The sequence below is a fragment of the Styela clava genome, chromosome 12 (genome assembly GCF_964204865.1).
Source record: "Styela clava chromosome 12, kaStyClav1.hap1.2, whole genome shotgun sequence".
Classification (NCBI taxonomy): domain Eukaryota; kingdom Metazoa; phylum Chordata; class Ascidiacea; order Stolidobranchia; family Styelidae; genus Styela; species Styela clava.
Genome location: NC_135261.1, coordinates 784,663 through 811,965, shown reverse-complemented (window position 1 = coordinate 811,965; position 27,303 = coordinate 784,663). Strand labels below are relative to the sequence as shown.

Here is a 27,303-nt window from a genome sequence, read left to right as displayed (position 1 = left end):
GCACCTCTATCCTTTATTCTGTGATAGCTTACATGGTAACCGTACATTTGAACCCATGTGTATATCCCCGGGTTCAATACACATGCGGGTGCTAAAACCCATGGGTTAGGGTTAGTTTGGGTTCAAATATCCGTAAAACTATTTTTTTCCATAGGTGCAATAGTATGCAGGTGCAATTGTCGTGGGTTCAAATGTAATGGAACCAGCTTATATATCTGTAAACGGAAATACGGCTTCTTTGGAAACTAAGAACACATTTTAAGCACGAGAACAGACAACATAAATTATGTTGTCTTATATTATGTCTTATAGAAGTTTTATATATACGAAAAATTAGTATAAATAAAATGTTTCTATATACGATACAATTTTGAAGGTTCTTTTCGGTTGCAAGGCTATTTAGTATATATAGACAAGCAGTATACGAGTTATGAAAAACGCGGGTTGCATTTAGACAACTTGTACATACGGTGTATGACACGTACAGCTCAGACAAAGCCTCCTTCGATTCAACGAAGTACAAAATATCTATTAAAGTAATTTCACTTTAGGAGTGGTACGAGTCTAGTTTTATTTAGCACTTTAGACCTAATGGTATCAAGAGCTATGGAAAGGCGCGCGACTCCCTGCGGCCACATATGTAGCACCCCCGTTAAGGTTTGGGTATCCCCGTAATGTGTGTACCAGGTTAAGGTTAGGCCATAATTTTATTCCGATTTTTCAGAAGTTTTCAGGATTTTCCAGAGAGTTCAGGGACTCTCTGTGTTAGCCAAGCGAATATACCCCCTATCCATAGGTTTCAGTCACTTCACACAATTTGATATAAAATAGGCCTACAAAATTAGTTACCTCCATTTTGGTAGACACACTTCTGGAGCGCCAAGGTTGGATTACAAACAATCTCTCACTACACCGACGTAATAACATCGTAAAATTCTTGTTAACTTTGCGCATTCTCCTATATTGTCTGTATATATTTGCCTACTCGAGGGGTCGTATCAAAAAGGGCTTGCCTCGTTTGTACAGAAACACACTTTAGGGACTCAATGAGTCTATCAATATATAAAGGTAAACTCGAGACATATTAAATTGTGAATAAAGCTTAAAGGCAAACCTTGCGTCTTCTTCCATGGGCGACGTTTGAATAAGAGCTCAAAAAGGCGAAAATTGTTATCATATAATGTTTCAATAGAATAATTCCAACTCGAAAACAACTTACACTTGTATTTTTACTCAAATAATAACGTAAATCAATTCAACAACAGTCGTTATAAATTATCAGTCAACGAGCTATAGATACGTCACTGTGAATCTTTTTAAAACGTACCCTAACGCGCAATGCACTACAATAATTCTGAACAGTTTTAGTGAGTACGTAACTTTGTTCAGACATGCCCTCGTTTTATTTAGCATTCTCGAAACTTTCTGAGTTTTGTTTCTGCTTTTTTCGCGCAAGAAAACAAAAATAAAAAAAGGTGAAAATATAAACACCCTTGTCCATTCTCCATTGCTCTGGTCAGCACGCATGAATATCACAATAAAAATTAAAAATAAAGACTCATAACTCAAATTTAGTCCCTTTTGTTACCACAAACAGTAGGATGTTCTTTTTTGATATCGCACATTCCGATTTTGTGTCCGTTCTTGACCGCGGAAGCGCAGAAATTAAATCTGCCTATCCTACTATAACTTGTATAGCAATATAGATCTCAACCTTTTATGGCTCGTGGCTGCCTTCAGAAAAGTTTAGCACTCGTGGCCCCCTGCTTATCATACCGGTAATATTTATAGTGTTATTTTGATTGGTAGATTCCAAATCCCAATATGTTCAAACAATTCATGCTCAACAAAGTGAAAACATTCTGTGAAATACCTTATCAGGCAATGAAACCAGGAAGAACTGCGATTTTACTTGTGAAGTGAACTGTAAAATTAGTTCTGCGCCTAGCATCGTTTGCCCGCGCAAAGCGATCTGTGACCCCCGGTTTAGAACCACTTCTGGGGGCTCCCGAAGTATGCGAACCAAGATGGCGGACATCGGAATGTAATATGTGTACTAGGTTAGGGTTAGGCCATAATTTTAGGTATAAATACTACGGGAGGCTCTTGGCTAGTCTTCGAACTGATAATAGGACTAAAATAAGGAAAATTGGAAAAAAATTATCGCCTAACCCTAACCTGTTACCCATGTTACGCTCCGATGTCCGCCATCTTGGTTCGCATACTTCGGGAGCACCCACTTCTGTGTAGGTTAAACGCATATAACTGACCAATGGCGCCTCGCGAAAATCGCAATCATTGCTATTTGTGGTTGGCTGCGGTTTATAAGCGATCGTTCTGTACGTATAGTTCGTAACGCAAAAGATTAGTATTGTGACGCAATCAGGAGTGACGTCATCGAGATGGTCTTGTATTTTAGCATATATGAATGTCTCAGGAAATGTAACAAAAACTAATAGAGGGTAGTCGAGAAAGGGTACTACATAACAATTTTTGAATATCTCCTAAATAGCAACATAGTGCTACAGCTGTAAAAAATAAGATGCATGAAATCATAATAAAAGGACCTCCAGTTCAATACACAATATCCAAGTTCCCTTAGAATAGAAAAATGTTATATTTAGTTAAATTAGTAACTGAAAAGGAAATGCCTCAATGAAATAGTTATTTTAAGTACGTAGACACATAGTTATCCAAGCACACATACAAAGACACACACAACCATATCTAACTGAAATACAAAGGGTTTATATGAATAGCAGATATATAGCCCAGTAAGATGCCTCCAAACGCGCCCTGTTCATCCCACCCTTATCACCCCGTCCTCGTAATCTTCCCAATACATTTCTTTCTCCCTTTCATTTGGATATGAACCAAACTCAATTCTCAATTTCTAACGAAATGATTTTAAGTTCGTCTTAAGTTCTGCAAGTTTGCCCATTATGCTCTTCCATAGTAAATTAAAGTTATGAATCTCATCAGTACAGTATTCCTGTAAAACGATTATTCACTCTTTTTGGTGTCAGAACTGACTGAATTAAAATCTAATTTATATCTGACCAGCTGATGTCAAATGCACAAAATGACTAACTTTAAGATGACGCTATCCTAAATTACACTTGAAATCAAGAATCGATTATATCCAATATACCTACATTAAACTACATTAAAATCGCCTTAAGACGAAAAAGATGAACATAACCAAAGAAAACGATACTCCCATAGTATGTGTACCAGGTTAGGGTTAGGTCATAATTTTATTACGATTTTCCTCATTTTAGTTCTATAACAAGTTCGGAGACTGTCTTTATTAGCCAAGTGAATATACCCCCTGCCCATACGCTTGTGTCTCCTTACGCAACTTGATATGGAGTAGGCGAACAAAAATAGTTAACTCCATATCGGTACACATACTTCTGGAGCGAAAAGAATACATACCAGATTCTTAGCAATGGGGCCAAATCCAGAATATTTCACCAACAAGGTTGGAACCTTTTTGGTAAAGCGGAATTACATTAAAACATGCTAGCATTCTGCGGAACGTTGTCGAGAACCACTGGCTTAGCAAATTACTCTCACTATATCTCTACGCGCAACCTATTCTCATAGTAGCGAAAGTATTTATGTATCCTTCGAAGATTCGTGTAACCCCATTATGATGAGATAATGTTACTATCGTCAGCTACTTTCTGGTGTCATATTACATGTTTTGGCGCGAAAGCAAGAATCGTTAGCAACCATTGTTTCTTCCTAAAGCTCAATATTCAATAAAAAAGCATTTTAGTTTGTTGTGCTTATGTAGCTTACATAAGTGATATACAATAGTAGGCATGACGTTTTAATTGCTCCTATTAGTACTTTCGAAGTATGTGAACCAAGATGGCGGACACTGGAACGTAGTATGTGTACCATGTTAGGGTTAGGGCAATTTTTCTTATTTTAGGTATATTACGAGTTCAGGGACCAGCCAAATGATTCCCGTAGTATTTGTACCTGAAATTATGGTCTAACACTAACCTTGTAAACATACTACGTTATGGTGTCCGCCATCTTGGTTCACATACTTCGGGAGTACTCTTATATAATGTAATCATCTTATGTTCTCTAGAAGAGGGATGACGAACCTTATTATATGAATTGCCAAAAAGGAAAATTTGGGGTATAGCGTTCTGACCAATGAGAAACTTGCTGTTGCATCTTTTCCTCAAGTCTAATAATTATAATCATTGGTTGGTATTGCGTAGTTTTGATCTACATATATGCAACTCTGGCGTCAAACATTTTTTTGTCGTTGTAACGAAAATCCAAATTCAGAACTCGTTAATGGCAATAATACTGAGTTTTTGTGCTTGGAAAAGAAAAAAATACCAACATAAACAACATAATAGCAAAACGATACATAGGTCCACTTCGGTGACCGTACATTTGAACCCATGTACATTTGAACCCACGTGTATATCCGCGGGTTCAATCTATATTCGGGTGCTAAAACCCATGGGTTAGGGTTAGTATGGGTTCAACTATCCGTAGAACAAAAAAAATTTCCATATGTGCAATAGCATGCAGGTGCAATTGTCATGGGTTCAAATGTACGTGGGTTCAAATGTAATGGAACCGTCCACTTCGCGTCTAATAACTACTCATAGTTCTGGGCCACCTTGTGGTACATAATGTTTCAGGTTACCATATCTGCCCAATAGCGACATCATGCGGCTGCCGTGTTAAATTACTGAAATTTAAAATAAAAAATATATTTTAGGTTTTTTCTTTTTGGGAGAAAACAGATGATCGACATTTCAATTATTTCTGAAGTTTTCATCTTTGACAGTTTATCATTCGAGCAACGCAGCTTTGTCTTTTTGAGTTTGGTGAGCTGTTGCGCCCACAGAAAAATAGCAAAAAAGCGATCTTTTTTGCAGATAAACATTAAAGAAACGAATGTGCTAGGGTTTGGACCTCCCCGATCCAGGATATTTTGAAGCTGTAAGTAGTAATCATTTGAAAATGGTTTCATTGTGACGATACATCGAGTTGGGATAGTGTGCTGGGATATATAGTGCTACCGTCATAGATGGTCCGATGAAACTTATATCTGAACGAGACTACACACTATTTCCTATGTTATAAAATGTGTATTCGCGGGAGTTCAGGTGAATCGTAATTGGCCAACACATGTATCAAACACACGCGAACAATATTTTTGTGGTAAATCTACCTTGTGTGGGAATTACAAGAGGGAATCTAACCCAAGTCCTACTATATCACTATGTAGCAGCGGTTCTTAACTATTTAATTTTACTTAGATTACTAGGTTTACCCATAATCCTCATTTATTGGGGAAAAAATACCAAATTACTTCATTACTTCAATTTTTGGGTCATATTTGCTACAAAATTAATTTAATATCAATTAAGTTAGGTTTTTATAGTCTTTCGACAATCAATTCCGACTTTAATTTACCTCTGCCATTAAAGGTCGCCCATAACCATTTCAAAGTGTTACAAGTGGGAATCGGGATAAAATTGACGCGATGTTTAATTAAAACAATATGGCGGCGTCTGCTTGTTCGATTACAAAACCAAAACTCCCGAGTGACTGATTAAACAGTGAGTAACCGACATAAAACTATTTTAACTTTATTTCAATCAAAAAATTCAAACGATCACTGAACGATTTACGTCAATGGACCATTAGCTTCCGGGAAACGATCGCTGAAAATTTTTGCTGCTTTGAACTAGCATAACCCTGGCAACAGAAATTTCACATTCTGACCATTGCAAAGGAAAAAGCAATACGAAAAATAACAAGCAATCTATCTCGCTTTCGTCTGTTGTTATCGAATTTAATCTCCGCACTGATTCGTTCATCTCTGTATATCTTTATATTAAAAGTTTTCAGCCTTTATTCTCTAATTGGCTCCATCGCGAAATTTAAAAAAAGAATTACCTCCCATTCAACTTAGAATTTCAACTTAGCATTGTGCAGATGTATAAAATTGATTGCGTTGCGTTTATACAACTACGATTATCTCTTACAATGCTAATTCCTCCTTTATAGCGCGTAGGCCGAGTGGTTAAAGCGCTGTTTTATATCTCGGGCTCAAATTCCATACCCACCTTCTAACCCAGGGTGTGATAAATTGATGAGGCAATGTCGAGCCGGAAAAGTATCGGTATTTCGAATAATAGTAGTTCTTTTTATGTCGTTAGGTATCTGTGGTAGCTCATACAAGGCCTTGTTCATATAAAACTAGTTAACAGACGGTAAAATTAATGTTTTTATATATTTAGTAGGAAGTTTTAAGTCATTTTATCGTCATTGAAAGTCTGCGATTCCGACTCTCGAAGTTACAAATCACGTGATAAAGGGCAAACCTTGCAAATTCACAAAGGAGCAAAATCCAACTTGTTTTTCGTCCATGAAACGTGGTATTTCAGTGCATTCCTTCGTGTGATATGTCAGTTTTTGAAAATATAGTAGGGATATTGATTAGAATTATAATCAAAATATCGTACTAATATATTTAGCGGAAAATCACTTTATAGCAGGGGTTCTTAACTCTCTAGCACTTTACTTAGATTACTAGGTTAACACCAATGCACTCAATAGTGTTCATTTATTGAGGGAAAAATAACAAATTACTTCATTATATTTATTTAAAGTGACGGTGACTGCTTTTATTTATTGGCAACTATAGCTTTTCAATGTCTGATTTGTCTAGTGATGTTCCTCACACCACTCCCATAAGGGGTGAACACCCCCTAAAATTTTAAACGCCCTGGCAAGTGTTGGGTAATATTTGCCGCAAAATATAATTTAATTTCAATTATGTTGAGTTTTATTATATTTTGACTTTCAATTCCCGCTTTTATTCACTTCTGCTATAAAAGGTCGCCCATAACCATTTCAAGTCGTAAAAAGTCGGAATCGGGATAAAATTGACGCGATATTTCCAACACATGGTAGATTTCTCTCAAAAATGTTCTTTGAAACAATATGGCGGCGCCTGCTTGTTTTGTCACAAAGCCAAAACTCCCGAGCGTGTGATCATTGCCTGATTCAACGGTGAGTAACCGACATAAAAATATTTTAACTTCATTTCAATCAAAAAATTCAAACGATCACTGCTCGATTTACGTCAATTAACCATCAGCTTCCGGGATACGATCGCTGAAAATTTTTGCTGCTTTGAACTAGCATAACTCTGACAACAAAAATTTCACATTCTAACCATTGCAAATAAAAAAGCACTGTGAAAAATAACAAGCAATCTATCTCGCTTTCGTCTGTTGTTATCGAATTTAATCTTCGCGCTAATTCGTTCATCTCTGTATACTTTACAGCAAAAGTTCCCAGCCTTTATTCTCTAATTGGCCTCATCGCAAAATTTAAAAAAAAAAGAATTACCTCCCATTCATCTTAGAATTTCAACTTAGCATTGTGCAGATGTATAAAATTGATTGCGTTGCGTTTATACAACTACGATTATTCCTTGCAATGCTAATTCCTCTTTTATAGCGCGTAGGCCGAGTGGTTAACCACCTCCTAACCCAGGGTGGGATACATTGGGGAAGCAATGCCGAGCCGGAAAAATATCTGTAATTCCGAATAATAGTAGTTCTTTTCATGCCGTTAGATATCAGTGGTAGCTCATACAAGGCCTTGTTCATATAAAACTAGTTAACAGACGGTAAAATTAATGTTTTTATAGATTTAGTAGGAAGTTTTAAGTCATTTTATCGTCATTGAAAGTCTGCGATTCCGACTCTCGAAGTTACAAATCACGTGATCAAGGGCAAACCTGGAAAATTCACAAAGGGGCAAAATTCAACTTGTTTTATGTCCATGAAACGCGGTATTTCAGTGCATTTCTACGTGTGATATGTCATTTTTAGGAAAATATAGTGAGGGCTTCGAGTAAAATTATAATCAGAATATCTCACTGATATATTTAGCGTTAAATTTGCGTTACGCTGTTTGAAGAGAAAGTAAATGATTGACGTGAGCTTCCGCGAATTTTTTATACGATAATGATCTCGTAAAATTACGAATGCGCTCTGGAAATGCGTTACTTCGAAAGCATGGTGTTACTCACGAACGATGCAGCGGAAATTAGCTGAGCGATAGCGAGAATTGCAAAGGGAAGTTGATAATATTGTCTAGATCTCATCGCAGGACTTTTTCCATCAATTTTTCCATACACTCAATAAAAAAACTAGTAACTTTCCATTGCGCTTGAAATTCAAATTTCCAAATCCTCTCTAACCATCAACTGCATATTTACGATGGGCGTGTTTTTTCCTCAAATTTCACATTTTTGCATTATTGAAATTGCATTGCCATGTCTTGTCTAAACTTAGCTAACATGAGAAAACATCTTTCCGATGTATAGGTTGCGAAATGTTCTTGAAATCCTAAATTGGGTTGCGTCTCAAAAACGTTTAATTAGGAACCCCTGGTTTAATCTACACATAGCGTAACAATTGTAGCGTAAGTTGTGTGGTAAATTTACCTTTTTGTTAACATCTATCGCGCCTTGATAGCATGAATTCTAAAAGTTGGAATAAAGTTTCCTCTATATTTTTAAATATTCGTGGTATGTCACATTCGCTACCCCGATTTTAAATTTGATCGGCTGACGTCGAAGGGTGTTTTTTTTTCTATATTTTCAAATATTCGATGTATGTCAGAACTATTGCCACGTCATTCGGTACCCCGATTACAAATTTGATTGGCTGACGTGCATAATTCACATCGATATTTTCAACGTTTATTTATGTTCAAAAAAATTGTAGTCGTAATTTAAGCAGACACAAGTGGGCCGGATGAAACACTTCGGTGGCCCGCGAGCCGTAATTGGCCCACCCATGTATCAAACACACAAGAACAATATTTTTGTGGGAAATCTACTTTGTGTGGGAATTACAAGGGGAAATCTAAACCGAGTCCTACTATATCACCAGCGGTTCTTAACTCTTCAGCACTTTACTTAGATTACTCATTTTAACTTCAAACACTCAGAAAAGCCCATTTATTGGAAAAAAAGTCAGTAAATTATCTCATTATATTTATTCAATGTGACGGCTACCTTTATTTATTGGCAAATAGCTGTTCAATGTCTGATTTGTGCAGTGATTTCCCCACACCACGCCCACAAGGGGTTGACAACTCTCTAATATTTTAAACACCCTGGCGACTGTTGGGTCGTATCGCTTGCCCATCTATGAAATCAACGCACACAACGACGAATATGGACAAGGGGTGACCGGGGCATTTTCTATACATAAGCTTCGCAGCTGTTGTATGTGCTCCAAGATGGCGCACAACCTGAACCCGAACTTGGTACACATACTATGTTCAGGTTGTGCGCCATCTTGGTGCACACACTATTAAGATAAAAATAAATATGGGCGTTACATTTGTTAAATATCAGTGACTGTCTGTACAGGACCCTGTTGGGGGCGAAGGACCCGAACAAGCTCGGTATAATATATATGAAGTCGAACGCTTCAACCGATAGGCCATCGCGTCGCCAAAACAGTGGGCTTATGTCGATCATCAGGAAATAGCTGCGACAAAGACAATTCTGACAGTGAGTTGTGTGGTAAGTTTACTATTTTTGTTAACAGCTATCATGTGTTGAGAGCATGGATTGCAAAAGTTGGAAAAAAGTTCTTTTCTATATTTTTAAATATTCGTGATATGTCAGAAATATCGTCACATCAATTGGTACCCCGATTTCAAATTTGATTGGCTGACGTCCAAGGGTGGGCAATTACTTTTCCGAGTGGGCTAATTACACATATTTACAAATTTATATCCATAAAAATTATAGTCGTTATTTAAGCAGACACAAGTGGGACGGATGAAACACTTCGGCGGCCTACGGGCCGTAATTGGCCTACCCATAAATCGAACAGGCGAGAACAATATTTCTGTAGGAATTACAAGGGGGAATCTAACCAGAGCCCACCTATATCACTTTATAGCAGCGGTAATTAAATCATTAGCACAACTTTAATCCTAAACACCCATTAGTGCTCATTTATTGAAAAAGAAAATACAAATTATTTCATTATATTTATTTGAAGGGACGGCTGCCTTAATACAAGTGCAACTAGCTGTTCAATGTCTGGCGGAGTACAGTAATTTCCCCACATCCATCCAATAAGGGGTGAACACCCCCTGAAATTTCAAACACCCTAGCGAGTGTTGAGTCATATTTGACGCAAAATATAATTTAATTCCGATTATGTTGAGTTTTATAGTATTTGGACTTTCAATTCCCACTTTAATCTACTTTTGCTATAAAAGGTCGCCTGTAATCATTTTAAGTCGTAGAATATGGGAATAGGGATAAAATTGACGCGATAATTGCCATCAAGGTAGATTTCTCTAAAAAATTTTGTTTGAAACAATATGGCGACGATAATACCACGACGATATTAATCACTGGCATTTCTAACTCCTGAGTGTGTGATCATTGTCTGATTCAACAGTGAGTAACCGACATAAAAATATTTCAAATTTATTTCAATCAAAAAATTTAAACGATAACTGCACGATTTACGTCAATAAAGCATTAGCTTCCGGAAAACGAAAGTTAAATTTTTTTGCCGTTTTGAACTAGCATAACCTGGCATCAGATTTTTCACATTCTAACCATTGCAAAGGATGAAGGATTTATAGCAAAAGTTCCCAGCCTTTATTCCCTAATTTACCTCTTTGCGAATTTAAAATAAAATTCAAATCGAACGTGTTTTATGGCCATAAATCGCGGCATTTCAATGCATTTTTACGTGTGATATGTCAGTTTTTGGAAATAGAAAAGGGCTTCGATTAAAATCATAATCGGAATATCTTACTGATATATTTAGCATTAAATTTGCGTTGCGCTGTTTGAACAGAAAGTAAATGATTGACGTGAACTGCCGCGACTTTTTGAACGATAATGAGCTCATATAATCACCACGAATATACTTTGGAACTGCGTTGAAATTAGTTGAACGATAGCGGGAATTGCACAGGAAGTTTTGATAATTATGTCAGGTTCTGAGCACCATATGCTACACTATACCTACACCGGCATAATTGATAAATGTTATCTAGTACCAGGCCTGGGCCAAAGCTCCATAAATTAATTTGGAAGCCAACTTATATTATTTATCTTAGTTTAACTGTGTTACAAACATAAATTCAGCACTAACACACGGCTGTGGAATGTTGTGATCAACTGAACAGTGAGTGACTCGTATCGCTTGCCCATCTATGAAATCAACGCAACTCCGAATAGGAACAAGGGGTGACCGGGGCATTTTCTATACATAAGGCGCACTGGGTTAGATGACTTAGCCCGTACTGATACTGGTTTTGAGTGTTGCGTGAACTAATCCATACAGTTGTGGGCGCTCCTGTAGTATGTGCACCAAGATGGCGCACAACCTGAACCCGAACTTGGTACACATACTATGTTCAGGTTGTGCGCCATCTTGGTGCGCATACTACAGGAGCGCCCACAACTGTATGGATTAGTTAACGCTACATTAGTTTTCTATACATAAGGCGCACTGGGCTAGAAGGCTTAGCTCGTACTGGTACTGGTTTTGAGTGCAGTGTTGCCTGACCCATACATTTGTGGAACTGACCTATAAGGCGCGCGATCAATTTTAAATGGCTCAAAAATTGCGCGGATGGATAAATAAAACATATTCATACCTTTGTCTCCTATTGCAAGGACTGGCCAGGTATGAAAGATGCTGGGTCGCGTTGCAGAGCTGCATACTTTATTGCTGGGTCAAATTGAGTGAAACTTATAACCGCATAACAAAAGTAATGTCATTTTTCCATTTTATTAGCTTTTAACTTAAATTTTTGAACAAAATTATGCTTAAAATTACTTTACAAGTCTTGCGTGTAGCGAATATAAAGGTATTCAAATCGTTATTTCATAACTACTGGAATTTGGCGACGCGGTGCTCATATGTGGCTATTTTTTTTCTGCGCTTCTGAAGCAAGTAAACCGAGAATTCGACGTCCGAAATGCTATATTCGATGTAGCATGTAGCTTGCGTGTAGCGAATATAAAGGTATTCAAATCGTTATTTCATAACTACTGGAATTTGGCGACGCGGTGCTCATATGTGGCTATTTTTTTTTCTGCGCTTCTGAAGCAAGTACACCGAGAATTCGACGTCCGAAATGCTATATTCGATGTCTAAAATCTCATTTTTGACGTCCGAAATCTTATATTCGATGTCTAAAATCTTATATTCGATGTCCGAAATCATATATTTGACGTCTGAAATACTATATTCGACGTCCGTGAACCTATATTCAAAGTCCAAATTCTAATATTCGACGTCTAAAGTTCAATATTCGACATGCGAAATATTGTATTCGATGTCCGAAATCCTGTAACGGTCGGTGAGCCTTGCTACCGCCAAAAATTAATCACCCCAGATCCCGCTCAAAAAATAATTTGTAATTATCCAGTTAGATTGAGTGCAAGGAATGCAGATTGCGCGGGTAATTCAAGATTTCAAATCATTTCTAACCCTAAATTCTTAATTTTCAGTTGATATATATATTTATATCTACCCAGACTGAGCCACGCAATATTAAAAGCCGACGCTACATGTCTGGCCTGGATTTTCATATAATAGGATTCATGGTGTCGGTTAATATGCCATATTGCGCAAAAATTTACAAAAATTCCATCAAATATGACTCTCACGGGCATGGTAGTGACGTCGTCGTCATCGTTTCATAAAGATAGAAAGAGCAGCCCAAACTCTCTTTTTGTGACGCAACACGTCTCCTGAAATTTGAAAGAGAGAAAACAATTTCACTTTCCGCTCAAAAGTAGTGAGTCAGCTTGCATAGGATATATTCCGATGCGAATAGACTGAAGCTTCATTCTAATCTTTGCTGTTCGAAAATTTACTTTCATCGAAGCAAAGTTGACGAAATTCTTGGATTCGAAATGAAGATTCCGATTCGACACAGTTTCATCGGACTCATACTGTTGATGGAAGCTTGTTTATTGATTAAAGGTCAGTACAACCGTACATGCTTTGTTGGCTTCGCTTGCTTGCCTAAGTTTTGTTTTTTAGGGCGCACTAAAACTGACATAAGCAAACTATGGCCGGCGGGCCAATACTTGGCCAGTTTGGTAATTTAATTTGGCCCGCCTGATGCTACCACAACCAAACTAAAACCCAATTTGGATGTTTTAGCTAAAAAAGAGCTCAAGTAATTTGAGGAAAATATGATTAAATTTTGGTAGGAGGCTAATGGTTTCCTCTTCTGCTTTTGTAAAACCGTTAAGACTGTTGATGAAATGTGACTTTTTGCGTCACACTTACATGGCCCGCCAGTTTAGTAAAATTTTTGACCCCCTGTCCAAAAACCTTGCCACCCCTGCACGATAAAATAAATAATTTCGTTGGATATTTGATACCCAATTGATAATTCTTACATCAAGTAAAAACTTTTGCCTCAGTATATCAGGCAAGATAATTGAGCTGCTCTAAATGAAGCTGCACATTGAATAATTGTGCATGAATAATATTCTGGAATATTTTGTGTTAAAATTTACAAATTGTTAGTGTTGGCTGTTTTTTGGCTCTCCAGAAGTGTATGTAAGTGTATTAAGGTGACTAATTTCGTTCGCCTAACTTATATCGAGTTGTATAAAGAGACTGGAACTCATAGGCGGGGGGGTATATTTACTTGGCTATCACACACTAACCCTAACCTGGTACACTTACTATCAACTTATAATAATCGCTGATTTTACAAAAGCAAAAAATAAAGTAATTACTAAATATTCCCCAGCAATTTTCGAATATAAAAATAAGATTAGTAGTTTATAGAAGGGTTTAGTTATTTAAAAATTATATAAAGACTTAAACAATCAGGCCATTGATATCCAAACGGCATGAACGCTTTATATAGGTATTAAGGGCGCTCCGGTAGTATGTGCACCAAGATGGCGCACAACCTGAACATGGTATGTGTATCAGGCTAGGATTATCAGGTTGTGCGCCATCTTGGTGCGCTCCGGTAGTATGTGCACCAAGATGGCGCACAACCTGAACATGGTATGTGTACCAGGCTAGGATTATCAGGTTGTGCGCCATCTTGGTGCGCTCCGGTAGTATGTGCACCAAGATGGCGCACAACCTGAACATGGTATGTGTACCAGGCTACGATTATCAGATTGTGCGCCATCTTGGTGCGCTCAGGTAGTATGTGCACCAAGATGGCGCACAACCTGAACATGGTATGTGTACCAGGCTAGGATTATCAGGTTGTGCGCCATCTTGGTGCGCTCCGGTAGTATGTGCACCAAGACGGCGCACAACCTGAACATGGTATGTGTACCAGGCTAGGATTATCAGGTTGTGCGCCATCTTGGTGCGCTCCGGTAGTATGTGCGCCAAAATGGCGCACAACCTGAACATGGTATGTGTACCAGGCTAGGATTATCAGGTTGTGCGCCATCTTGGTGCGCTCCGATAGTATGTGCACCAAGATGGCGCACAACCTGAATAGGATATGTGTACCAGTTTAGGATTATCAGGTTGTGCGTCATCTTGGTGCCATACCACCGGAGCGTATTAAGATTATAAGTATAGAATTCAAAAATTTAATAATATACGTTCTTATTGTGACAGTGTATTAGTGACATTATTCTAGAAATTCCAATTTTTTTTTCGAACCACATCGAAAAACTTGGGCAAAAATACGATGAAAAAACACTTTATTTGTCGAATTCAACAAATTTTAACATTTCATAATGTATTCGTAAATTGGCGATTTAGCCAATATAGGTGACACGGCGTAACTGTGAATTGAAACAATTCATTTGACAAATTTCATATCTGCTTTTTCGTTTTACGGCTGGAATATTTGTGTTAGAAGAAATATTCATTTATTGCGGCGTAGGGGAAGCCGGTATGACGGCGTAATAATATGACGAACCTCGGTCTCTCGATGAAATTTGAACCAAAATTTAAATTTTGAAAATAATAATTTTTTATCTGATAGATTTCCCCCTCGAATACCTCGTTGATTTTGTCTCGTATTTGATGCGTTGCTGTACTGTAAACAGGGCTGAGTTTACCGGGCAAAATAGGCCAAGTCTTGGGGCCCCGGCATTCAATTTTGTACTATTATACGGTTTTAAGTCACTTTTGAATTGTAAAAGATTGTTATAGAATAAAACCAATTCATAATTTTATGAAGCTGATATTAATCAAATAAATTCTCGTCTCAAATACCCGCCGTTTCGAAAATTAAAAATAGTAGACTAACAAATTTGTATAAATTCAAAAAATTGTACGCTGGTCTCATGGCGTTTTATTACGACGCAATTTCCTAATCTACTTGTGCAATTAGCATGCTGCCAGTAGCTAAAATACCATGTAATTTATTTATGACGTCATAATGTATTCTTTATGACGTCATTGTTTAAGAGGACTCTTGAAAACTCAGCAGCCTAGGGCCTCTTGTCGTCTGAATCTCGCCCTGACCGTGGATCTTACTAAATGGCCCTTCCTTCATTGTAAAACGATTTTTGTTTTGAAATCTCCAGATTTCAAAACAACTTCTCCATTCAGAATGTTTTGGTTTTTAAAGCTAAATCCTAAATAAATATCGCCAAATACACTCAAATGTTCAGAAGTGAAAAATCGCTCATAGATTAGCAGGTGTGTGGCGCATTGGTAAAGCGTTGGACTTGGGATATTTTAGCATCGCAGGTTAAAAACTCGCGTTCCATTTTTTATACACCCAGGGTGTAGCAATGCCGAATTCGGTTATAAAGGTGTATAAAGGAAGCATAAAACTATGGAGAACTTTCGCGAGTTTATTGTTCGCCAGAAAAACTGGAACGATTCTCAGAAACCGACGGTATGAATCAAATCTTTGCCTATGGCGCACGTTCGATGAACATTATTACGGTAGGTTCCTCAACGGCGGGGGTGAAATTTAAATTTGATTCGACCAATCATCATCGAGGAAAATAGTGCGTTCGCATGACGTAGGCAGCAGTATAAAATTAAATATGGAATAAGCCAATGCGCGCCATAAGGAAATAGGTACTAAAATAGTCTCTCTATAAAAAAAGTTCAGTGACATAACTTTCGTTTATATGTTAAAAAACCCATTTTAAAATGAACGATTTACTCGATTTCTAATTTTTTTTTCTAACAGGAGAGGAATGCTGGATTCCTATGATTTGCGACGATCAACCTACTTGGAGAGAACTTAAGGTGAGAGCTTTAGTAGTAGTTTCATACTGGTGGTATTTCACTTTAATCCATGGGAACACTTTTTCACGGGGAACACTTGCTAAGCTAAGGCCCACTGCATGGATGTGCAACCTTCATGTCCATATATTTAAACATTTCTCTCTTATTCTATTTCAGGAAGGACAGTGCACAAAAGAAGAAGAGAAAGTTTTGGAAGGTTCGTGTCCACAATATTACTTCCTTTAAAATACCTTCGCTATTTTTCATATTTGCCAAACGGTATGATAGCTAACAATCGTTTAGGTACCCCTGAAGTATGCGTACCAAGATGGCGGAAATAGGAACGTAGTATGTTTACCATGTTAGGGTGAGGCTATAATTTAAGGTGCAAATACTACGGGAGTTACCTAATTAGTCCTCCAACTTGTAATTGAACTAAAATAAGGAAAATAAGAATAAAATTAGGACCTAATCCTAACCTGGTACAAATATTAAGTTCCAATGTCCGCCATCTTGGTACGCATTCTTCAAGAGCACCACCGTTTTATCAGTGAATTTCAATCATTTTCTATTTTTATTGCGCCATTTGACCAATCAAATCATGACATATAGTTTAGCAATACCCATCTCATATTCTTATATTTAACCAGAGAGAGGGGGATTCATATCTTCTAAAAAAAAATTCACTGGATACGGATTGTAAAACTGATGGCAATTTAAATTCGTTTTTTTTTCGTTTCGCAGCTTTAACGGAACGATTAGACGGAATGAAAAGTGAGCTCAATCAATTAGAAAAGGTGTTGGAAGAAGCAGAGACGAACTCAGTGCAGCCCTCTGTTGTAGGAGTCAAAGAAACGACCAATCCCCAGGGTATGAAAATACATGTATTTTGGTATCTCATGCACTAGATATTGAAAAAGTCCTTTTCAGTAATAGTAATCGGTAATAAGGCGATTGTGCGGAAACGCTGATATTGCGTGTCTCATTCTTACCTTGAAGTACTCGAACCTTCAAATCTTGCTATAAACTTATAATATAAATTCACTTTTTCACACAGGTAACAAAGTCAAGAACACGACGCGCTCTTCAACCGTCCCTGCTACATCCCCGTGGTCAACTAAGGAAGCCTTTCTGTCTACTGTGCTCCCACAAACTACAAAAGTCGAACAGAGTACAGGTTGGTGTGGCCTTTTCTTTCTCGTTTTTCACTCGGAAAATATTTCTCCCCTAAACGCTTTTTAGTACACGTTAAATATCTTAATTAGGAATTCTTCAGAACAAGAAAATCGCGATGGTTTCCGGAAAAGTAGATTCTTGTGTATTAGTAATTGTCTTGTCTAGCAAATTGTTTGGAGTGAGATTTGAAAACGAATCACGAAAACAATAAATGTATTTGCTCGATTAAAAGATATCAACGTTATGGCCTCAGATTATCCTTGAAAAAATGACTTTCTTTATGCCTGCAAGGCGCCCTAAAATAGGACTTAGCAAAATTGCCTCAAGATGGCGTTCATAGTTGATAGCGCTGCCCCGCTTTATGCCCTTTAGTGTTGTTGCTGCACTGTTCGACTCAAGAAATCGGATACTGGCGTAGTTAAGTAATTATAGCGGGCACCCTTATCGGATTAAGTAATCCCAAAAAAATATCGTGAAAACGTCCGTATATTTTGTCGTATTTTTTTGACGGATGACGTATTCAGATGGGGGTTGGGAATAAAGTATGCAAAAAAATGGTTAGGCCACACCCATTATATGTGATATTAAACTATACAAGACCCAGAAATCGCAGTTACTCACGTTTCCGTCGATTTGTGTCGATACAGTGGGGTAAACTCTTTACTTTCCGCAAATTGGACTATTTTTAAATGTTGATATTTGTTTTATTTTATCCACCAAATATACTGTATTAATGAATTGAGGGAATAAATCAATTCTTACCAAAATTACGTTTCAAATTGGTTAAATTGAAGATTTTACAAATTTTTTTCTCAATTTGGGAGGAATTTCCCTACTTTCCACACGGTGGATTTTTTCTAAAGTCAATATGTGTTTTATATATGTCCACCAAATTTACTGTATTAATGAATTGGATGAAAAATAATTATTTCTTACCAAAATTACGCTTTAACTTGGTTAAATTGACGATTTCGTTATTTATTTCCTTAAAATGGGGGGAAATTCCCTACTTTCCGGACGATGGATTTTTTTAAAATTGTAATATGTATTTCATGAATGTCTATAAAAGATACTGTAAACTTTTAGGGCCTCATTCAGAAAATTGCATGTGACATCACAAATACTATTCCCATTCACTATGATAGTGTCGAATTTAATGGTGGCTGAACCGGAAATGATAAAACATTGATACTGTGGGTCTCGTGTAGTTTCTTATCTGAATATTTTCTAGTGGGTGTGGCGTAACAATTTTTGGATATATTATTCCTGACCCCCACCTGATTACGTCATCAAAAAATCAAGAGCTGATTGCCCGCACGAAAGGCAGTGAGGGTTGTAGCTTGGCCATCCGGGCTCTAAATCAGGGGTCGGCAAACTACGGCCCGCGGGCTGAATCCGGCCCGAATTTATTGTGAGACACGTGTAGACTAAATTATATTATAACCTGACATGTATAAAAATCACAATTACTCGTTTAAAAAGCAGATAATCTAATTATAATTAGACAAATAACAACAAAACGCAGAAAAATTGATGCTAAATGCAAAGAGTTTAATGGCGCCGAAAATATTCAAATGAAATTGAGAAAATAAATCTATATTCTATTTGAGAGATGTATCACTGCTTGATTTTTAATGTAAAAAGTATCATTCGTTCGGTTTTGAACTTTCTATAAATATGTGTGGCCCGCCAATGACTTGCAACCTTCAATTTAGGCCCGACAAAAGTTTGCCGAGCCCTTCTCTAAATTCTTGTTTTTTTGTGTGTGTTTTTTTTATTCGAGGTCGAGGAGGTGAAAATACCTATGATATCAGAATTTGGCAAATTTGTTGAAAAGTCTGGTCTGCACCTTATAACTGTTTCAATGTTCAGTTACAGTACGTACCTGCCCAGCACCTGAAGCTCTAGAAAACGGGATTGTGGACCTTGCGACCGCACCTGACTTAGAGTTTGGTCAAACAATCGAATATTCATGCAATGCTGGATACGTTCTTCAAGGATCAAACATGGGAAAATGCGGAGAAAATGGAACCTGGGGGGAAGTGCCCACCTGCGTAGGTAAGTGTTGACGCTGTGTATTCGAGGATAATTTTTAACTCCAAGGTGTTCGGTTGTTGGTGCCTCGTGTAGTTTCGTATCCCAAGTACTTCCAGTGAGTGTAGCATAACGATTTTTGCACATGTCAATCCTAACCCCTACCTGACTATGTCATCCAAACACTGACTAGTTAGATATTTCTAAATCCAACATGGACTGGTAATGAGACCACTGGTGGGATTCGCTATTTGATTGAGCCGTCTCATTGACTTTCCTCTCCCATGAGATGAATCGGTCCTACCAAAAATCCGATCTTGAAAACTTAGCAAACTCCCAATTAAAATCTGACTCTTATTCAAATGAAATTTACACTTCTCAAGTCCAATTCATGCAGGCCTGGCTAAATATACTGTTATGAATTATAAGCAAACCTGCCTTTTGAGTTTTTATTGATAATTTTGACTTGTTTCCATTGAAAGTCTGACATTAGGACATTTGATTATCTCTGGACTTATAACCTGAGTCAAAGTCAAGATTGTTTTTAACCCGATGTCGATTGTGAATTTCATCTGACTTTACAGCCCTGTTCACAGTAAAATAATATTTGGTTTAGGCCAGAATACGAGGCTAGGTCTCTAAAAATGTTCTTTTTTGTCTTTCAGTCGATCTTACTTGTGATTTTGAGTCTTCAACCAACCCTACATGCGGCTACATGAGAGTTAATGGAACATTTGAAAGGACTAAGGACATTACAGGTATTGTTTCCATATGAAATGAGTGAGTGCCTGTAACTTTGCTTACAAATGAGGCTTCTTAACATCTGAGTGAGTGTTCGTAACTTTGTTTACAAATGAGTCACCTTTACTTTCTGAATGAGTGCCTGTAACTTTGCTTGCAAATGAGTCACTTTTATTTCTGAGTGAGTGCCTGTAACTTTGCTTACAAATGAGGCTTCTTAACATCTGAGTGAGTGTTCGTAACTTTGCTTACAAATGAGTCACCTTTACTTTCTGAGTGAGGGCCTGTAACTTTGCCTGCAAATGAGTCACCTTTACTTCTGAGTGAGTGCCCGTAACTTTGCTTACAAATGAGGCTTCTTTACATCTGAGTGAGTGTTCGTAACTTTGCTTACAAATGGGTCACCTTTACTTTCTGAGTGAGGGCCTGTAACTTTGCCTGCAAATGAGTCACCTTTACTTCTGAGTGAGTGCCCGTAACTTTGCTTGCAAATGAGTCACCTTAACTTCTGAGTGGTGCCTGTAACTTTACTTCCAACTGAGTCTCCTTTACTTCTGAGTGAGTGCCTGTAACTTTGCTTGCAAATGAGTCATCTTTACTTCTGAGTGAGTGCCTGTAACTTTACTTCCAACTGAGTCTCTTTTACTTCTGAGTGGGTGCCCGTAACTTTGCTTGCAAATGAGTCATCTTTACTTTTGAGTGAGTGCCTGTAACTTTACTTGCAACTGAGTCTCCTTTTCTTCTGAGTGAGTGCCTGTAACTTTACTTACAACTGAGTCTCCTTTACTTCTGAGTGATTGCCTGTAACTTTACTTACAACTGAGTCATCTTTACTTCTGAGTGAGTGCCTGTAACTTTACTTACAACTGAGTCACCTTTACTTCTGAGTGATTGCCTGTAACTTTACTTACAACTGAGTCTCCTTTACTCTGAGTGAGTGCCTGTAACTCTGCTCGTTGAAAAATACTCAAGCCCTATCCCAGTTTTCACACCAGATATACTCACATTTCTTATTCCAATTCATTCTAGGTTATGTTCTTGCTGGTAATGGTACAATCAGATCCTTACCCAAGGCTTTGGCTGGCAATGAGGAACTATGCATTAGTGTCGACATAAAAGGGACATCTGATGGAGAACTGGTGGCCAAGGTTCACAATGGAACTGTAACGTGAGTAGCTAACACTGCATTTATTTTTTACCCAAATATTTCCCGCTTTCACCTCAAAGAAGGCTTTGTATTGGCAGCCGCTATACAGTGAGGATTTATAATTTTTATAAACCGATAACGGAATTTGAAATTCAGTGTTTTAGATCATGCTTGTGCCACCTGCCGCCAGAAAGAAATCGCGGCTCACGAAAAAAAATTGTGACACCCGCGGCCTAGTGCCAGTTTTGTCTAATGTGCGGCTTGCAAAACAAATTTTTAATTTAATCTGATACTTTTGAGGAATTCCAATCCCTTTGCGTTGCAAAACCTATATTTCGGTCCAAATTATTATCTATGCCTATGAACATGTCATGTTGTCAAGCAAAGCCTATGTTAAATAAAAGTGTGGGCCGCGGCTTCACCCAGTTATTTGTATTTGGCCCTTTCTATTAAAGGTTGCTCGCCCCTGTTTTAGGGTATTTCAAAAAATTTGCTTTGAGTATCATCTGGGAACAAAACTACTAGCAAGCACTGTAATATGAAGAGCTGCTAAAACTATAAATAACTATAGCGGTGAATTTCACATTGCTGATTAACGGGAGACTTTAAGACAGTTAAATTTGATGCGCTCGGAAAAAGAGCTGAGAAATAGACTTCATGTAGATGGGGTTCCTCGAAAAAGCCAAGTATAACCGATTTTGATTTTTTTGGAAGTCTATGTAAAGGCAGCAATTATATGTTTTGTAACTTTTAGGAAAGCAATCTGGCCGTTTTCTGCCTCGACTACCTGGAAAACCGAGAAATTCATTTTAAAGAAAGCAAACTTTACAGATACCGAGGTTTGTAACACATCTTTTAGCAAAAATTGGAATTTTAAAATTGGAAAATTTAAATCGGAATTGCTTGGGATGTGAATCCCATCTCATAAAACGCGAAAGCTTTATAAAATTTTGGTAGGGCGTAGTCTAGCTCTGACATGGGCAAACTACGTCCCGCGGGTCAGATTCAGCCAGTTGGGAAATTCAATCTGGCCCGCCTGATCCTGCTACAACCAAACTAAACCAAATTTTGACATTTTAGCTGAAAATAACTTGAGGAATTTTTTAAAAATGCGATCAAAATGTTTTTTACTTTTGCTTTTGTAACCGTGAATATTGTTCATAAAATGTAATTTTTTACGTCGCACATACATGGCCCGCCAGTCTAAATGGCCAAATTTCTGCCCCAGGTCCAAGGGTAGCTTCATCAGCCCGCAGAGGGTTGTAATCATTTCTTTACATAATCAGATTTTTTTTAGAATCCGTTTATAAACAGGGAACACATATCGCCAGCTTTACTCTCCGCATAAATAAACCTCAAATGTAGATCTTTTCATTCTGTGAAAATTCGGTCGCAATTATGATCCATCAAGTACTGACTCCAAATTGACAGAAAAAATTGATTTTAATTTCATAAGTTTGAGTCAAACCGAAATTTTGTCACAAAAACTTCAGCGCATGCAAGCCTGTTGAGAATGCTTAGTAAACTTAATGTTTTGGCGATCTGTCTGAAATTTGTCTTCGATTATAACATTTGGGAATCTGGAATCCAGGTTGCTGATTTCTTCGTAGAAAGCTCGATTCCGAATTACAATTTCAATGAAAGCATTCTCAACTTCTACTATAGACTCTACCTCGCTGCCCTACTCAAACTTACATATATTTTTGTTTCATTCAGGTCCAACTTGAGCTTGAAGCATCGGGGAATGTAGAGTTAGACAACATAACAACTTTGAACTCTTCCGAATGTTATGGTCTTGGTAAGAACATCAAGATTTTTTAGTCAATGGCCAATTATTGGTAATTGGGACCATATGACCATCTCTATTCCTAACCTACTGTCAATATGGCAGCCTAATAGCTCTGTATTGGGGAGGCCATTTAAATGGTGATTGAGACCATATATCCCTCCTTACTCCTAACCTGCTGTCAATATGGCAGCCATGTATCGGGGAGACCATTCAAATGGTGATTGATGCCTATATCCATTCATATTCATCATTTTTGCCTCTCAGTGGTTTCACATGCTCTTAAACTCTTTTTCGAAGTTCTTTTTAATTGTTCCCAATGGTACGTTTGCTTTTGCAACCTTATAGAGTCTTGAGCGAAGTTTACCACCCACTTTGGCTCGAATTTTTAGGCAACTCGCTTCCAAGTAGAACCGGATGGCAAGCACTCAACTCCCGCTGTGGAACGAGACCTTGCTGTCAAACGCAGCGCGCAGGTTCAACGCCGGACTTTTTCCAGTTTAATCGCCATTACTGAGGAAACCCTTGTAGCCTCCTTTTCCTCCGCTGAATAATATGATTAAATTCAGCAGGTGCTATCTCACCTGAACTCAGGCCATATGTGTCTCGCGAGCCATTAGCGCTGGCCTGCTGTCATCGCACTAATTCAGAAGTGAAGGGAACTTTCCGGTTTTACTCAGAACAAGTCTCATCCCAAACAGCCGCAGATAGGCAATGAGCTATTGTTTCTAAAATGCCCGGTGTATTTTTACACATTGAATGCGAATTGGAAACTGCGAAGGCAACCACTGATACTGTTGATGAATCGCGGCACCCACTAGTGATCGTGTCGGTTGTCTATGAACTCGCGTCGTTAAGGCAAAAAAAGTTATGACTGTTATTCTGCATATATCAACCTCAAGTCTCATCGGACTGTTTCATCCAGTTGATTGGCTGCCCGTAATTTGCTCAGAGAAACGTTAATCTTATTCTGAATAAAACGAATAAAAATCGTTTATCAAAACGTAGAGACAAAAAAATATTTTCTATTTAATAATTGTTTGATCAATATCGGATTTCAAACTTTTTTTACTGTCATATTTGTTTCAGAATGTGGTGTTGTCTATGATTCGAAATGTTTTCGAGCGATAGTTTATCGCGGCGACAACGTCACCTTGAGCGTCGCTGAATCTATTTGCGAAAACAAACTGGCTAACATTTATGACGTCACACACTACAACCTGCTTCAAGACTATTTACGATCAATGATTCCTGATAGTTGGTCATGGATTCAGATTCGTACGGGAATGACTTATAATATCCACAAAGTAGGTCGAGTCTTAATCATGTTACTCATGCGGTCATTCATTAACTCATCATATAATATGACCGATATTGTTTCCGTTTTACCATGTGTTAATATATTTTATCTTGAGATTAAACTCATATAGCTTTAGCCTAAGAGAGAAGTTTGAATCGGGCCATTCATAACACTAACTAATCTGGGCTGATATCAAATTCGACTTCCCGACAGGATTTAAAAAATTCGTTTGCCAGGGTTTTCCAGTTTATATCAAAAAATCCAACCACAAACTTTCGTCTCCGTGACTGTAATGTTTCCGAGTAATTCAACAATTTTATCCAACACCAGTGGAACGCTTCAACTACACATCTCTGGTACTAAATCAGAGAAGACTAATCCAAACTAATATGATTTATGTGTCCATTTCATTCAATTCTCATCCACCAACGGTAATCACTGAAGTGTGACTGAGCAGAATATTAACGTGATGGTACCACGCTTCATTTCAGTTTCAGAGTGCAAATAATTTTGTATTGCTTTGTCAGATCATATGACAAGGATTACTGGTTCAGTCGTACTCAACTATATTCTCAAACTGCTATTTGTTATAATGAAAATTCAAATTTTATCTCAACAGAACGGTCAGCTGTATTCAAAGACAGGCCAAGCTATGTCTCTGCCAACTGCGGTTTGGTATCCTATTGATCCGCATTCCGATGCATCGTCCACAACTGTTGTTGTTCTTGTCCTGCGAAACCAGACAGACAAATATCAAGGGATTTATAATATGCCTCCTTCCGCTGAATATAACGGAGCCATCTGTGAAAATGAATTGTAGCTCTATCCATTGGCTGATTGATAAACAAAAAAACCGTAGAATTACTTGAGTTTAAGAGTTATTGTGATTCACCTCGATAGCTTAATTAAAATTTTAAATTACTATTCCCACAGAAGAATAAGCATATGTTCTTAAATTCCCGAATATTCGTTAGTTAGACATGCAGCTTGACTCACTTTTTCCACGGCCCATAGTTGGAAAAGCATATGAAGTAAATAGACTCTGAATGTGGTATATAACTCTCATATGGGATACAGTTGGGATGTAGGGTAACCAGGTATCACTTGTATAAAACGGTTAATTTATGGATACTTCTTTTTGATGAGTGGTTATCTTAAAATGTCACGAAGATAGAATAGTATGTTTTAAATTCTCCACCTGAACAAGGCTTTGCACAGGTAGTCACTTATGCTTGGAAAACTAATAATCGTTTGTTTTGGTCACGCCCGAACTGCGATAAATAGGTAACGATCAGCCGATTGTATGCTCGCATGACCATCGGGATAAAATTTGAAATTATATTAAAAATAGACGAGTCAACGAATCGGTAACCATGTTACCTTATTTACTGCACATAATCAAGTCCACTGAATTCAAAACTGAGGCCTATATGTTGAACCAATGCGATATAATGCTCACTTATTCAAATTGTCTGTATGTCGTGCTTTTCTTGGGTAGCAATTTCAATGAAATAACTTGCTCAACTCCGACTCCACAGGCCTGAACTAAGTTAAGTTTGTCATTTCACGATGAATCGTTTTATGCAAATTAGATTCAGATAGAAAACTCAAAATTAAAATTACCATAAAACAGGAGTACAGAATGGTTTTGATATAGACATTATTGGCCGGAATGGATTTATATTACTTTTCTTCATTATTATGCAGAATTTCTTTTGTTTTTGCTATTTTAACTTTTTGCCGACGGATACCTTTCCATAAGGTCGATTCTCAGTTAAAAGCATTTTGAGGTAAAGCTGTGTCGAGGATAATTGTTTTTAGAGTTCTCATTGACTAAAATAATTTACACATAGTTTTCACATTTATTTTCGATGAGCCCAATTGCCCATATTGTCGATGTTATCTTATTATATCAATCGCTATGTCCATACATTTCGATGAATATATTTCTCCCAGATTGAAGTACATAGATTAGAAGATCTTAGCTGAGAACTCTTTTACAAATATCAGGTTGATTTACCCCAACTTTTGGGTTCGAGTTTTCAATTTGTATTTTAGATTTACATTTGACATTTTCGACACGTTTTTCGATTTTCATTAAATTAAAGTTGTATTGTGGCTCGAAGGAAATATAAGGAATTCAAATTCATCAGAACTGAAATAAATTGCAGCATTGTCTTCGCTTTAAAAAGAACTAGTTTTATTACTCTCACCTCTGTTTACATTTTATTTTTCTTGTGTGTGAACTATCAGGATTGATGATTTTTTTATTATATTTGTCACTATATGTTTGAATTGTTCAGAATCAGAATTAAAACAAGTTACAGCAATGTCTTCTCTTAAAAATATTCAAGTTTTATATTTCGTATACCCCCCCCCCCCCTCGTGCTCTCAAAACATGGCATGGTTCCCTTTTCATTTTTCTTGTGTGCGAATTAGTGTGATATACAATTTCTATATGCAGAAACGTTATTTGCTACTTTGTGTGAATAAAATTGTCTTGCAAAACGTTATTAATGTCTTTCAAAAACGACGGAGACTAAATTTATTTCTCAGAAAAATAAAAAAATTAGCTTAATCGGAGAATAGGAATTTAAATACAGTTCTATCCAAATTGTCTAAGTAAGACAAAATTTTTCCAGGGGTAATCATCGAGCATGTCGCATTGTTCACTCGAACTCACGGAAAATCAAATTTTGCTGAGAAAACTTTCACAACTATCAGGTTTAGTTACCCAAACTTTTGGGTTCGATTTTTCAATTTGTTGATGTTTGTTGATTTGAATTTGACATATTTTTCGATTTTAGTTAAATTAAAGTTTTATTGTGACCTGAATGAAATATAGGAAATTCAATTTTATCAG

At 37.4% G+C, this 27,303-nt stretch overlaps 1 protein-coding gene and 1 long non-coding RNA gene across 2 annotated transcripts; both read left to right on the top strand.

The window, feature by feature from the left end:
• Window positions 1–12,895: 12,895 nt before the first annotated feature.
• On the top strand, window positions 12,896–16,502 carry LOC144430413 (uncharacterized). The gene is made up of 3 exons (XR_013479528.1): window positions 12,896–13,052; window positions 16,219–16,277; window positions 16,434–16,502. It is a non-coding gene; the product is annotated as an uncharacterized LOC144430413 (long non-coding RNA).
• Window positions 16,503–16,998: 496 nt separating this feature from the next.
• On the top strand, window positions 16,999–26,330 carry LOC120330226 (uncharacterized). The gene is made up of 9 exons (XM_078118780.1): window positions 16,999–17,126; window positions 17,314–17,433; window positions 19,305–19,490; window positions 20,132–20,224; window positions 21,237–21,375; window positions 22,109–22,193; window positions 23,071–23,152; window positions 24,230–24,447; window positions 25,060–26,330. The coding sequence occupies exons 1-9, from the start codon at window positions 17,024–17,026 to the stop codon at window positions 25,258–25,260; spliced, it is 1,227 nt and encodes a 408-aa protein (XP_077974906.1). The 5' UTR covers window positions 16,999–17,023; the 3' UTR covers window positions 25,261–26,330.
• Window positions 26,331–27,303: the final 973 nt, after the last annotated feature.